Below are 15,588 nucleotides of genomic sequence, written 5' to 3'. Positions count from 1 at the left end.
CGTTCCTGTCTTTATTCATTTTTTTAATAAAGATTTTATTTATTTATTTGACAGAGAGCGAGAGAGGGAACACAAGCTGGGGGAGCGGGAGAGGGAGAAGCAGGCCTCCTGCCGAGCAGGGAGCCCGATGTGGGGCTCGATGTGGGGCTCGATCCCAGGACCCTGGGATCGTGACCTGAGCCGAAGGCAGACGCTTAACGGCTGAGCCACGCAGGTGCCCCTATTTATTTTTTTTAAAGAGGTTTTTGGGGTGATAGCCAATTTGAAGCTTGGTCTTTCTCATAAAGAAGTGAAACTGAGCAAGCTCCCTTGTTCCCTGGCTATTGGAGTAAGCCCCACTTAGGTTTCTCTGATGACTTTCGGGGCTTGTTTTTTGAGTGACCCAGGAACGGTGTATTCTAACTTGAAAACTGAATGGGTGGAGGAAGTGTGCGTTGAAAACAGTAGTTCTTAACCAGAGGTTAAGAACTTTTGAAGCCAGTGGAAGCCGTGGACCCCATACTCAGGGTGAAAAATACGTATATGCACAAATACATACAAACAAATGCTATAGGTGCTTACCAGCCCTCAGCCTATTGACGGAATACCCGAAATTAAAGATCCTTTAAAGGGGAAAAAATTGGGGAGCTGAAAAATAAGATTTGAGCATAGTTGTTAAACTTTTTTTCATAAATGTGCGTTTCATAAAATTGATGATACTAACATAAAAATCTTGTTTTAATATCCAAGATGTTCAGTCTCTAAAGTGAGTTTTCCCTATTTTGTTAAAAAAAAATTTTTTTTTAAGGGCATTCATGAGTAAGTTAAGATTCCTAGGGGTAGATGAAGTTCTCCATGTTGATTTTTAATTTTTGCTTTTTCAATTATATTTCTTTTACCAGCAAAACATTTTCTCAGAACTACTAATAAGGCTAAAGATTTAGATGAAATCCTTTGACAGTCCCCAACTTGAGGTTTCCATTTCTTCTTCAATTAACATTTCTTCAACAGCTACACAATACTTATTATACCTTGTAATGCAAGTGTCCAGGTATTTTTCCCAGCGAGTTACATGTTTCATTACATTAATCCTCACAACAATCCTTTTAGGGGTTTATTATTATCCCCATTTTACACATGCAGAAAATAATGCTAAGAAAGGTTAAATGACTTAGTTAAGACCAGTGCCTGTACTAAAGGCAGGGCCAAGATTTGAATCCATAGCTTCAAAGCCCATTTTTCTTTCTGTTTTAGTGTCTGGCTCTGTGATCAGAGTTTATTATTTTTTTCTGATTACTAGTTTGACCTGATCCAAATTTTAAAAGCCCAAATTTCTATCAGTGGAAGGGGTGCTTTTATTTTTTTCTATAGCTAGCCAATTGTAAAATTACTGATTTTTTGTGTGTGTATAAGTTAGACTTTAGATTGTAAAATGTCTAGAGTGCTGAATTTACTGATTAGATTGTTAAACCCAAAAGGAAGGAGGCTTAGCAGGGTGATCTCCTGCCTGTTCTGTTTATATAAATGGATGTTTCAGATACCAGAGTTTGACAGAGACAGTTCCAGTGTCTGAAAAGTTTGTGGAAGGCTTGTTACTAAGCTTAGCATCATTTTCAGGAAGGAAAAATCCTAATGGTTTGGAACTGAAAAAGAGCTTAACTCTAAAGGGTAGTAGATAAGCTTTTATCACATTGACTAAAGGCTCTCAGGTGTATGTTTCCTAACTCTTGGGGGATAGCTATGGAGGGAACCTCCAGGTCAGCTAGCTACCTAGTGGTTTTTGCTGAGACAGCAGGCAGGGTCAGCATTGTAGGAAGGTAGTTCAGTTTGCTGAGTGAGTTTTGTGAGACTCAGCATCTTCCTTGACAAAATTATTGTTTTTCCAAACCTTGTACTTTTCCTAGTTGCAGCCTTTTTATCCATTGTAACAGGGAGGAGAATGGGTAGGTTAACTTACTATATAACTTTAGATGTAGGTTTTTCTAGTTTGAACTGATGACACAGGGCTTTAAGTGAGGTAGCACAGAGCAGAAAGAAGAGTAGGTAGAATGCTAAGAGAGATTAATGTAATTGGGAGGACAAGGGACGTTGGTTCAGATAATAAAGTTTCAGAATTGCCTTTTTAAAAACCAAGTGATAAAGGAAATTATTTGTATGAGGATATATACCACTTAACTCCCAAGGTGATGAAACTTGGGATAAAGGAAAATTAAATTGACTGATTTGGAGATACGGGGTGAAATCAGATATAAATATAAAAATTATCTTAAGTCATACTTTTGAATCTTTACAAATTAAAGGAATGCATTTTGTAAAAAATTTCTTCTAACAAATTTTAGGAGGTTTACAAAGAACTAAGTAGAGTTCAAATGGCAGCATTATTAAAAGGCACTTTGATTGTATTGTATACATCCTTGGTTAGGATGAGGAAATTAGCTTTGAAAGCTTTGTTTCCTCTGCAGCTTCACCATGTGCTTTCCTGAAGCTATATGTGGGATTCTAGCGTAGAGGAAGGGCAGGTCCTCTCACCTGTTTCCATTTTTTGTCCCTGCCATAAGTTCACAAACACTTTTACACGTTATGATCTATAAAAATATAAACAGCTTTTCTGGAACCAAATTAATCTTGATTTTATGGTTCATACTGCGTAACACTGGAGTGGGGGCAGGAGGGTGGAGAAATAAGGTGTTTGGACCCTTCTGGTTTATGGGATTTCTTTTTCCCTTTTTCCCCTTAGGAACGGCGTGAATGTTGAGGGGGCGACACACAAGCAGGTGGTGGACCTGATCCGAGCAGGCGAGAAGGAATTGATCTTGACAGTGTTATCTGTACCTCCACATGAGGCAGATAACCTAGATCCCAGTGACGACTCGTTGGGACAATCATTTTATGATTACACAGAAAAGCAAGCAGTGCCCATATCGGTCCCCACATACAAACATGTGGAGCAGAATGGTGAGAAGTTTGTGGTGAGTGTCAGCCAACTCAATCCTCAAAACATTTAGCTTTTATTTCCCCCCAGTCTCGTCATACATGATATAAGAGCACTAGAAGTAATCACTGCAACCCAGATCAGTTTGTCTACCAGGAAGATGGGTTCACACATAAATAAAAGACAGTGACCATGATTTTTTGCAGGGGGTGAAGTACAGGAATGAAGAGGATTTCTGCTTAAGTATAATTCCATTTTCTTTCCAGACAGTTTTTTTTTTTTTTAGATTTTTTTTTATTTATTTATTTGGGAGAGAGAATGAGATAGAGATAGAGAGCACGAGAGGGGAGAGGGTCAGAGGGAGAAGCAGACTCCCCGCTGAGCAGGGAGCCCGATGCGGGACTCGATCCCGGGACTCCAGGATCATGACCTGAGCCGAAGGCAGTCGCTCAACCGACTGAGCCACCCAGGCGCCCTCTTTCCAGACAGTTTTAAGTTTGCATTCTGGTCTGTTGTAAACATGTGTAAGTTGGTTTTGTTTATTTGTTTGTTCTTTTATTGGTTGCCGTATCTCTTTGCTAATAGCAGTCTCTCACTTACTACTGACTCCGTAGAGCTATAGAGAAAGATTAATTTCAAAAGGTGGTGTCTTCCTAAACATTTGGGTAATACAGGTTTTGTCCACATCAGAACCTACAGGTGCCCTACACTTCTCTCCACATCTTGTTCTTTTTCGTTTTCTTTGGAGATATCTGTGAGAATGATTAACTTGGGTTTTCTGCAAGGTCCTAATTATACTCTGACTACAGTAACTATTCTATACATTTCCAACCTGTTGCTTTGTAGATGTGCAGGAAAGCCCACCCTGAGTTCTGGGTAATATGTGCCAGCCCCTTTTTTGAGTACCTTTGCTTGTTCCTCAAAACCTAATAGCTGCTGGTGGCCCAATCTACTTACTTTTTCTCTTGATGGAGGTATGCTTTATTTACCTTTGATTATTTGGGGAGTGTTGATATAAAAAGAAATTCATTATTCTTTGTAGAAAGTGCAGTGAGTTCTGTTAGATTTTGGCAAACAGACTACATGTGTTTCAAGGTGAACTACAGGTGTTTCAAGGTTGCAATCTCTGAAACTGGGATTTGTTCCTGTATAGGAATGAGCCATAGGACATTTATGGTAAATTCTTTTTAGTGGAGAGATGAGAAAAGCAAGCAGAGAAGCCAGAAAAGTTCAGAAGGATCAAATAATGTTTGACTGCATCTTTAATTTAGCTGGTGATGATAGCACATAGCACAGTTTATGTAGCTTGGTCTATGGATTCTCAAAGCCATATACACAAAGTTTAGAGTTTTGTGTTTCAGAGGTGCTATACTTTGAATCACAAGGCACGTAAAAAGTAGAAATCAGGGTCAGCTCCTAAAAGTAGAGCAGATTGAATGTTGAGACCTTTTGGGAATTACCTGAGACCTTGGGAGCCTCTGTAGACTTTAGAAAAGGAATGAAACTACTAATTATCCCTTCTAAGAAAATCAACATTATTGAGCATAATTTACCTACATTAACATTCACCCACGTCAAATGTCCAGTTTCATGAGTTTGGATAAATGTACATAGTTTTATAATCACCATCATCCAATCAAGATACAGAACATTTTCACCACCCCAGAAAATTCCCTCATGACCCTTTGCAGTCAGTCCTCTCCTCATAATACCACCGCTGTCGACCACTGATCAGCTTCCTGTTAGTATATTTTGCCTTTTCTAGAATGTCAGATCAACAGAATCATATAATAGTTTTTGGTGTCTGGCTTTTTTCATTTATTTCATTTATTTATTTATTTATGATTTTATTTATCAGAGAGAGAGAGACAGAGGCAGGCAGAGGGAGAAGCGATGTGGGACTTGATCCCAGGACCCTGGGATCATGACCTGAGCTGAAGGCAGATGCTTAACCAACTGAGCCACCCAGGCATCCCTGGCTATGTTCATTTAGTATAGTCTTTTTAAGATTGATACTTGTTGCATATATCAGTAATTTGTTCCTTTCAATTGCATTTAATTTTTAATTGGATAAATTTACCGCAATTTGTTTATCCAGTGGCTTGTTGATGCATGTTTGGGTTGTTTCCAGTTTGGGGCTGTTATGACTAAACCATGAAATAACATTAATGTGTGGGGCTTTATGTAGATGTATGTTTTCATTTCTCTTGAGTAGCTGGAAGTGGAATTGCAAGGTCATATAGTAAATGAAAGTTTAACCTTTTTTTTTTTTTAAGGTTTTATTTATCTGAGAAAGAGTGAGCACAAGTGGTGGGGGAGGGGCAGAGAGAGAGGGACAGGGAGAAGAACAAGCAGACTCCCCGCCGAGCAGGGAGCCCCATGCAGGGCTCAAGCGCAGGACCCCAGGATCACGACCTGAGCCGAAGTCAGATGCTTAACTGACTGGGCCACCCAGGCGCCCCTAACCTTTTTTTTTTTTAAGATTTTATTTATTTATTTGAGAGAGAGGAGCAAGAGAGAGAGCACGAGCGAGGGGAGGGAGAGGGAGAAGCAGACTCCCCTGCTGAGAAGGGAGCCCAATGTGGGGTTTGATTCCAGGACCCGGGATCATGACCTGAGCTGAAGGCAGACGCTTAAACCACTGAACCACCCAGGCACTCCAGAGTTTATTTTCATGTATTTAGTGGCCATTCTTATATTTTCATTGGTGAAGAGTTCAACTTTTTTTTTATAAAAGATTTTATTTTTTTGATAAAGAGAGAGCATGAAAGAACGATTGGGGGCAGGGGCAGAGGAAGAAGGAGAAGCAGACTCCTTGCTGAGCATGCAGATGATCACAGGGCTCTATCCCAGGACCCTGGGATCATGACCTGAGCCACCTAGGCACCCCTCCCATTTTAAAACTTAAATTCTTTATCTTCTTATTTTGTTGTTAAGAGTTCTTTATGTATTTGGAGTCCTTTATCAGAGAGGTGTTTTGTAAAGTATTTTTCCCAGGCTGTGGCTTGCCTTTTTAAAAAATTATTTATTTATTTTTTTATTATGTTCAATTAGCCAGCATGTAGTACATCATTAGTTTTTGATGATAGTGTTCAGCGATTCATTAGTTATGTATAACACCCAGTGCTCATCACCACATGTGCCCTCCTTAATACTCATCACCCGGTCACCCCATCCCCCCCTACCCTCCCTTCTGTAACCCTCATTTTGGTTCCCAGAGTCCAGAGTCTCTCATGGTTTGTCTCCCTCTCTGACTTCCCCCCCTTCAGTTTTCCCTCCCTTCCCCTGTGGACCTCGCGCTATTCCTTATGTTCCACATATGAGTGAAACCACATGATAACTGACTTTCTCTGCTTGACTTATTTCACTTAGCATAATCCCCTCCAGTGCCATCCATGTCGATGCAAATGGTGGGTATTCGTCCTTTCTGATGGCTGAGTAATATTCCATTGTACAAATGAACTACATCTTCTTTATCCATTCATCTGTTGAAGAACATCCTTTTTATTTTATTTTTAACAATGTCTTTCAAAGAACAGAAGTCTTAAATTTTGATGAAGTCCAGTTTGTCTGTTTTGTTCATTTATGGATAATTTATATTCTAAGACATCTGCCTAACCCAAGGACACAAATCTTTTGTTTTCTTGTAAAAGTTTTATAGTTTTTTTTTTTTTAAGATTTTATTTGTTTATTTGACAGAGACACAGCGAGAGAGGGAACACAAGCAGGGGGAGTGGGAGAGGGAGAAGCAGGCTTCCCATGGAGCGGGGAGCCTGATGTGGGGCTCAGTCCCAGGACCCTGGGATCATGACCCGAGCTGAAGGCAGATGCTTAATGACTGAGCCACCTAGGTGCCCCAAAAGTTTTATAGTTTTAACTCTTTTTATAATAACTTTATTGAAATGTGATTCACATACCAGCAATTGTACATCTTAAGTGTATATAATTCTGTGGTTCTTAGTTTGTTCACAGAGTAGTGCAGCCATTACCACAGTCAGTTTTAGAACATTTTCATCACCTCGGAAAGGCTATACCTTTTAGCCACCATCCTCCAAACCTCCCATCTGCTCCCTACAAATCTTTCTGTCTCTACAGATCTGCCTATTCTGGACATTCCGTATAAATGAAATCATATGTGTTCTAGGGTTTATCCATGTTGTAGCATGTATCAGCCAAGTAACATTCCATTGTCTGGATACGCCACATTTAATTTATCTCTTCTTCAGTTGATGGACATTTGGGTTATTTCTACTTTTTGGCTGTTATGAATAATGCTGTTTTGAGTATGTGTGTACAATTTTTTATGTGGACATATGTTTTCATTTCTCTTAGATATTACATAAAAGTGGAATTACTGGGTCATATGGTAACTCTTATGTTTTAACCTTTTGAGGAAATGCCAAACTGTTCTCCAAAAAGTGGCCGCGTCATAATTTTCACTCTTATGTTTAGGTCTGGGATCCATTCAGAGTTGATTTTTGTATCAATACTGTATGATGTAAGGGTCAAGATTTTTTTTTTCCATATAGATATCCAGCTGTTTCAGCAACCTGTGTTGAAAAAGAATATCTTTCCCCATTGAAATACCTTGGCTTTATTGTTAAAAATCCACTGAACATATATATGTGGTTCTATTTCTGTATTCTGTTCCATTGGTTATGTCTGAACATTTCAATATGTTATTTTGAGGTTGTCCTCTATTTAGTGCCTTTTCCCTTGAAAAGGGAAAAGGGAATAGCCTCCTGGTTTTTTGTACAGTGAGTCATTTTGGATTGTATCTTGGATATTGTGAGTGTTGCATTGTGTAGGCCCAGAGTTCTGTGATATTCCCCTGAGGAATGTTGATGTTTTGTTTTACCTGGCTGCCACCTGTGGGCAGTACTCAAGTGTCAGTTCAATTCTTTTAGACTTTTCTCTGCTCGTTTGAGTCTGTTCTGCATGTATATCATCCAGGGAAGGATCAGTGTGAGAAGTATGTGTTGTTCATTCACAGAATTAAGGCATCTTTTTCTCTGTTTCTCTTTTCTGGAATTCTCCACTCATCTGGTGGCAGCCATGGTTGCCTAGAATCTTTTCTCTTTCCTCCAGACAGCAGAATGTTTCTATTGGAATTTTAGTTACCAAAGTCAGGCTACTTTGTGACTGATGCCCACTATCAGGGCAGAGCCCCCTAAAAGCAGGAACTCCTCCAACCCTGTGGGGTGCTCCATGTTTTGACTCCCCTCTGCAATCTGCCTGCATTTAAGTGTAGTATTCAGAATCCTCAGGTAATTGGTTTTTGCATTTTGTCTAGAGTTTGTAGTTGTTATCACTGGAAGGTTGGTCTGTGGGGGAATCTTCAGTTCTATCAAATTTTTTTTTAATGTATAATGAAGCTGTTGCCTTCTTGATGAATTGGCCCCTTTAATGTTATGAAATATCTCTTTATCTTCTGTAATACTCTTTGTTCTGAAGTCTTTCTCTGATACTATCTTATAGCCACTAATAGCCACTTCACCTTTTTTAAAAAAAAGATTTATTATTCATCTGAGAGAGAAATAGTGCAATTGGGGTGGCGGGTATGGGCAGAGAGGAAGAATCCGCCCCCCCCCCCCCCCCCCCCCCCCCCCCCCCCCCCCCGCCACAGCAGACTCCCAACTGAGCCTGGAGCCCAACACAGGGCTTGATCCCAGGACCCCAAGATCGTGACCTTAGCCGAAATTAAGAGTCCAACGCTTAACTGACTGAGCCACTTAGGCATCCCTCACCTTTCTTTTATTGTTTTCATTGAATATCTTTTCCATCTCTTTACTTTTATCTATATAACTGTACTTAAGGTGAGTGTCTTATAAACAGCATATACTTGTGTCTTGCTTTTTTATCCAATTTGGCAACTTCAGTCTTTTATTTGGAGTGTGTAGTCTACTTACATTTCATTTAATTACTGATATAGTTAGTTTTATATCTACCATATTATTCTGTTAACTATATCTCATCTGTCTTTATTCCTTTTTCCTCCTTTCCTGACTTCTTTTTGATTAATGGAGTATTTCTTTAGATTTTATTTATTTTTTTTAAAGATTTTGTTTATTTATTTGTCAGAGAGAGAGGCAGCGAGCACACAAGCAGGGGGAGCGGCAGGCAGAAGGAGAAGCAGACTCCCTGCTAAGCAGGGAGCACGATGCAGGACTCGGTCCCAGGACCCTGGGATCATGACCTGAGCCAAAGGCAGACGCTCAACTGACTGAGCCACCCAGGCGCCCCAGGTTTTATTTTATTTTTTAAGTAATCTCACCGTGGGGCTTGAATCTACAACCCTGAGATCAAGGTCACATGCTCTACCAACTGAGCCAGCCGGTCACCCCAACGGAATTTTTCTTTTTCTTTTTCTTTGAGAGAGAGAGCATGAGTGGGGAGGGGCAGAGGAAGAGAGAATCCCAAGCATCGCAGAGCCTGATGCGGGGCTCAATTTCACGACCCTGAGATGAGGATCTGAGCCAAAATCAAGAGTCAGACGCTCAACTGACTCAGCCACCCAGGAGCCCCTGGGGTATTTTTTTAATGATCCTATTTTATCTCCACTATTGTATTATTAGATACGATTTGTTGTTTTCTTTTCTTTCTTTTTTTTTGTAAGATTATTTATTTATTTATTTGACAGAGAGATAGAAGCACTAGTAGGCAGAGAGGCAGGCAGAGGGAGAAGCAGGCTCCCTGCTGAGCAGGGAGCCTAATGCGGGACTCGATCCCAGGACCCTGGGATCATGACCTGAGCCGAAGGCAGCCGCTCAACTGACTGAGCCACCCAGGCGCGCCTTGTTTTATTTTCCTAGTGGTTGTTCCAGGTTTATAGTATACATCTGTGTAAGTATTACCTTTAAATAATACAATATTACTTGTCATATAATAAAAGACTTGTACAGCAGTATATATTATTTCCTTCCCTCATCCTTTGTGCTGTTGCTGTCATACATTTTACTTCTATATGTGTTATAAATATATAAGTGTTCCTTCTACCTGAAGAACTTCCATTAATGTTCTTATAGTGCAGATCTGCTGGCAATGAATTCTCTTAGCTTTTGTTGGTCTGAAAAAGTGTTTATTTCACCCTTATGTTTGAAAGATATTTTTACCTGGTATAAGATTCTGAGTTGATGGTTTTTTTTCTTTCAGTACTTTAAAAATGTGACTGCAGTCTACTGGCCGGCATAGTGTCTGATGAGAAGTGAGAGGCCTGCTTATTTTAGTTTTTGTTCCTCTCTATGTAATGTTTTAACCCCTTATAGTTACCTTCAAAGTTTTTAAACTTCAAAGCTAGGTCTTTCTTGGTATTTATCCTGCTTGGGGTTTTCTAAATTTTATAGATCTGTGGTTTGGTATCTTATTATTTTTTAAAAATTCTCAGCCAGTGTGTTATCACATATTTCTTCAGCTATGTTCTTTTTCTCTTGTCCTTCTGAGATTCCAATTACATGTATGTTAGGCTGTTTGATATTGTCCTACAGCTTTTGGATGCTCTATTCTGTTTTTTTTCCCTCTTTCTTTTTTGCTTTAGATTATTTTTGTTACCCTGTTTTCAAGTTCACTGATTATTTCCTCAGCTGTGTCCAGCCTACTGTTGAGCTTGTCAGAGAAATTCTTCATCTCTGATATCATGTTTTTTATTTCTATCATTTCCCCTGAAATTCTCCATCTATTTACACATGTTCTCTACCTTTTCCAGTAGATCTTTTAATGTATGAATCATAGTTATTTAAGGTCCCTGTCTGATAGTTTTGACATTTAGCTATCTCTGAGATTGCCTTATCTCTTGACATGAGTGGTTTTTCTTTGTCTTACTTTTTTGTCCTGTAATACATGATTGAGTGCCAAGCATGTGTAGAAAAGTAGAGACTGAAGTAAATAGTATTTGAACCTGAAAATATGCAAATGTCTTCCTCTTCAGGGGATTGAGTCAATCAGGCTCAATTTGGGTGTTGTTTTGGCTTTTGGTATCTTTATTGTTCCATAGGCTTCAAATCCCTCTGATAGTAGGCTGCTTTGTGCTTAGAGTGGGGGCTGGGGTCAGAGGCTGTTTTTCTGTGTTCTGCTCTCCCCTCTCTCTCAACGTTTAGCCGCCCCTGCGTTGCCTGTACCACACAAGTTCTCTCCACCTTTGCCTATCCCCCAGTGGTGGACTACTCTTGCTTTTTATTTAGGCTAGATTTGTAGTGGGGGTTCTCTGTTATCTGGTCCAGCTTCCATCTTAGACAGGGTGTACACAGACCCTGTGCCTATGTCTTGGGAGTGAGACTTTTTCAGTTTTTCGGCCCTTCCTTATCACAGCTAAACTCTGCTTTGTATCTGTGGTTAGTCTTGGAAGAGTTTCTTGTCCCTCCCTTAGCTGTAGCAGACCTCTGCCTAGTATCAGTATAGGAGCTTGGGCTTAGGATGGTTTCCTGCCTCTCACCAGGAATAAGGAGTAGAGGGTTTTTGCTTTGTTTTCCCCCAGAAGCAGTGGATCTTTGCCAGTGCCCTCTGAGATGATTTGCTGCCCATACCCCCAAGGGCTTAAGCCTTTTGCTTAATAGAAGAGAAGAGTCTAGGGGCGGTAGGTGGGGCATTGTGTCTGTCCCCCAACAATTGCCAAGCACTTCTCTCATGCCTAGGCTGCCACAGTAGCCCATTTCTAGTGTCCCGCTCTGTCCCTAGTCTTTCTTGTGAGCACAAGAGGCCCATGGGGAAGACTTGCAAGGGCATGGGTAATCTCTTATATCTAGAGTGGGATTACTGTTCTTACAGCTTCCTAAATCCTAAACAGAAGCAGCCAAGGATAGCTGCTTAATGTATTTGTTTGCTACTACTTTTGTTTCTGAGTCTGTTTCTACTGACTGAGTTTTCTCCTGGTTATGGGTCAAATTTTCTTGCTTCTTCATATGTCTAGTATTTTTTTTTTTTTTAGAATAACAAAAAATATTTTACTAAAACATAAGATTTACAGAAGTTTCCAGACAAGCCATACAAAATGGTCACAAGCTTTTTCTTGAAGGAAGGATTCTACACTTGACAGCAAGTCACAATGGTATTAGTGAGGGCTGTGATGTTTGTTTAATGTTCCCATTTTGGTTCAAACAATCAAGCTTGTCCATCTACAGCATCTAAATAAAGTTAGACTTGGCTAGAGAGCATATTCTAAAGAACTGGTTAGCTGCTTTTAACCAATGCAATTAGATCACCATAAAAGGGGGGAAAGGAGCCCAAAAAATTAAAATAAAACTACCTCTCCCCCTCAAAAAAAGTAATAAAGAAAAACACCCACACCCCTGCAGCTAACCCTGACAACTACCTTCATTCACAGTGCTTTATACTCAAACCATGATGGGAAATGAATAAAAGCAGAGAAGGGCCACTGCTTTTAAACGTTTCACAACAATCCGGATGGTACTTCTAGCCTCTGCTCATGCTTTACAACAGTGAATCAGGACAAGACATAGGTTTGCTAATGTGCATTTAATCACCAAAGGACTGAAGATGTCTGGGCTTTTATTCTGTAATGTTTCTAAGACTGTGTCCATTAAATGCAAACAAAAAAGGAAGAAGTCTTGGCAGAACAGGAGAACTTGATGATCAGATCGATTTTAAATATTATTCATGGCATATAGCCTAGTCCATGCTCTAGCTGTTTCTATGGCTTGGGCTTCGTTGGTCTTCCACTGCTCCGCTACATCATTTGCTAATGGATCATCTGGATTGGGAGCACTTAACAAAGCCTGGATCGATAGCAGAACTGTGCGGATCTGTAGTGCTGGGGACCACTTATCTTTCAAAATATCTAAACATATTCTTCCCAACTTGTCTACATTAGGATGATAAATTTTGGTCATGAAACGTACTTTAGGGGCTGCCATCGGGTATTCTTCTGGTAGGAATAGTTCAAGCTTAAAAGTCCCTCCCTCAAAGGGGGAATCCTGGGGGCCAGCAATGACCACATGAAAATAACGGGCGTTGCTCTCATCTGGTTCTGCTTTAATGCCAGGAACTGGTTCTGCCAGCAAACGCTGGGTTTCCTTGATAATCCTGCGGGGCAGCCCGGCCATCTTGTCAGATCCCGAGTTCGGCCTCTGGTCTCGACTCTGGCTCCGCTCGCCTCACGCACGAGTGGAAGTCCAGGGCTCCACTTCCTGTCTAGTATTTTTTGATGGGGTATTGCACCCTGTTTATTTAATGTTAGTGTGCATTAGATTTTGTTATATTCCTTTAAAGAATGATGGGTTTTTTTTCTTTCTTTCTTTCTTTTTTTTTGGCTGGCATGCAGTTAAGTTACTTATAGATTACTTTGATCCTTTTTCAGGTTTGTTTTTAAGCTCTTTTAGGGAGCATAGAGTAGCTTTTACTCTAGAGCTAATTTAGCTCTACTCCAAAAGCATGGCCCTTTTGAGTTCTTTAGAATGCCATGGAGATTCAAGAGAGGTCTCTCTATTCTGGCTGGAGGGAAGTCAGATGATTCCAGATGCTCTTTGAACTCCAGTAAAATTGTTATTTTTACAGCTCACCCTGGTAATAGTTCTTTTTTTTAAATCGAATTAAATTAAATTTTATTTTATTTTAATTAACATATAATGTATTATTTGTTTCAGGGGTACAGGTCTGTGATTCATCAGTCTTATGTAATTCACAGCGCTCACCATAGCACATAGCACATACCCTCCCCAATGTCCATCACCCAGCCACCCCATCCGTCCCACCCACCTCCACTCCAGCAACCCTCAGTTTGTGTCCTGAGATTAAGAGTCTCTTATGGTTTGTCTCCCTCTCTGGTTTTGTCTTTTCATTTTTCCCTCCCTTCTCCTATGATCCTCTGTCTTGTTTCTCAAATTCCACATATCAGTGAGATCATATGATAATTGTCTTTCTCTGATTGACTTATTTCGCTTAGCATAATATCCTCTAGTTCCATCCACATCGTTGCAAATGGCAAGATTTAATTTTTTGATGACTGCATAATATTCCATTGTATATATATATCACATCTTCTTTATCCATTCATCTGTTGATGGACATCTAAACTCTTTCCACAGTTTGGCTATTGTGGACATTGCTGCTGTAAACATTGGGGTGCATGTGCCCCTTCAGATCACTACATTTCTATCTTTGGGGTAAATACCCAGTAGTGCAGTTGCTGGGTCATAGGGTAGCTCTATTTTTAACTTTTTGAGGAACCTCCATACTGTTTTCCAGAGTGGCTGCATACCCTGGTAATAGTTATTTCCTCAAATTGCTATTCAGCCAGAATTCAAGGGGATCCTATGCAGATTTCTAGAGCTCTGTCTCTCTTTAGCTCCCCCCTCTTGTGTACTCTGTCCTACAAATTCTAGGTGCTTTGGCCTCCCTGAACTCTAGTCTCTGTCTCCACAGCTCAGTGAAATTGCTATACTGTTTGGATGCCCTTGTCTGACCTGCAGTTCAAGCGTTACCTCTAGATAGAAAACCTAGGTTATGGTAGGGCTCATCTTGTTTGTTTCCCTTTTCTTAGGGATCACAGTTCTTAGTTGCCTGTTGAACAAGTGTCCAAAAATAGTCGTTTCCTATGTTTTGCCCAGTTGTCTAGGTGTTTACTGTGGGAGGTTAATTCCAGACCATTCAGAAGTTCTCAGATTATCCTATAAAAACAGAATATTTTTATTTATAGGCCATTCAATTAAAACTTGATTTTCAATATTCTTGATTTTAAAAGGAATACCAGTGGAACCCTGCTTCATACTATTTAGAAAATTTGATTCCGAGTGGATTAAGGACTTAAATGACAAAATAAAAAAATTAAAAGCTCTTAGTGGAAAGTATGGGTGAATAGGTTTTTGATTCTGGGTTTAAAGAGTTTAACACAGAAAGCATTGGTTATAAAAATATTGATAAATTGGACTCCATAAAACTGAGATTTTTAAAAATCAAGTTACATAATAAAGTGAGAAGACAAATGACACATAGGAGAAGATACAGTATACACACATGAAAAAGATTATGTCAAGAACTTATGAACTCTACAAATAAATGAGAAAAGCACAAAAACTCAGTATAACACTGGACAAAATATATGAATGTGTATTTTACAGAAGAGAACACTCACTGGCCAATAAATATGTGAAGAGATGATCAACATCATTAGATGAAACATTAGAGAAATGTAAATTACGACCACAGTGAAAAATCTTTTCACATCCATTCCCCATTGGCAAGAAGTAAGAGGATCTTTTTATGTTTTACTGAAAGGAGTATAAATTGATGTAACCACTTTAGCTTACCATTTGGCATTATCTCGTTAGGTTGATTATTCACATACCTAATAACCTTGCAGTTCTACTCTTAGTGTACCCAAGAGAATCTCTTATATATGTATAATGGGGGCATGTATACAATTTCATGGCAGTATTTGTTCATGATAGCAAAAACCCAGTAATAACCCCAGGTGCCCATCAACGGGATAACAGATAATTAAAAAGCAAAACAAATTGTTATATACGACAGAATAAACCACAAAGATATATAACATCGTGGATGAGACTAAGGGAAAAAATAAGGCATGAAAGGTCTCACTCTGAATGATAACCTTTTTATAAAACTAAAATACCTCCCCCCCTTTTTCTTATTAGTTTCAGAGGTAGAATTTAATGATTCATCAGTTGCATATAACACCCAGTGCTCTTTACATCCTTAATGCCCAT

At 39.6% G+C, this 15,588-nt stretch overlaps 2 protein-coding genes across 4 annotated transcripts in view; one reads left to right on the top strand and one right to left on the bottom strand.

The window, feature by feature from the left end:
* Positions 1–15,588, top strand: part of SNX27 (sorting nexin 27) — a 67,504-nt gene that overhangs the window by 20,241 nt on the left and 31,675 nt on the right. For 2 of the 3 annotated variants that reach the window (XM_025858296.2, XM_025858297.2), the window contains exon 2: positions 2,717–2,948. The exons of the other annotated variant lie outside the window; for it this stretch is intronic. In XM_025858296.2, the coding sequence (XP_025714081.1) occupies positions 2,717–2,948 (232 nt within the window). The remainder of the gene's footprint in view (positions 1–2,716; positions 2,949–15,588) is intronic. 3 annotated transcript variants of the gene reach the window in all.
* LOC112813257 (ubiquitin-conjugating enzyme E2 N) lies at positions 12,483–13,045 on the bottom strand. Its single transcript, XM_025858298.2, has one exon. The coding sequence runs from the start codon at positions 12,964–12,966 to the stop codon at positions 12,508–12,510; it is 459 nt and encodes a 152-aa protein (XP_025714083.1). The 5' UTR covers positions 12,967–13,045; the 3' UTR covers positions 12,483–12,507.

This window comes from Callorhinus ursinus, unplaced genomic scaffold, assembly GCF_003265705.2.
Source record: "Callorhinus ursinus isolate GAN/ISIS: 27379988/994484 unplaced genomic scaffold, GSC_fseal_2.0 scaffold90, whole genome shotgun sequence".
Classification (NCBI taxonomy): Eukaryota; Metazoa; Chordata; class Mammalia; order Carnivora; family Otariidae; genus Callorhinus; species Callorhinus ursinus.
The sequence above is the reverse complement of the archived record's forward strand: the minus strand, read 5'-3'. Positions and strand labels throughout refer to the sequence as shown.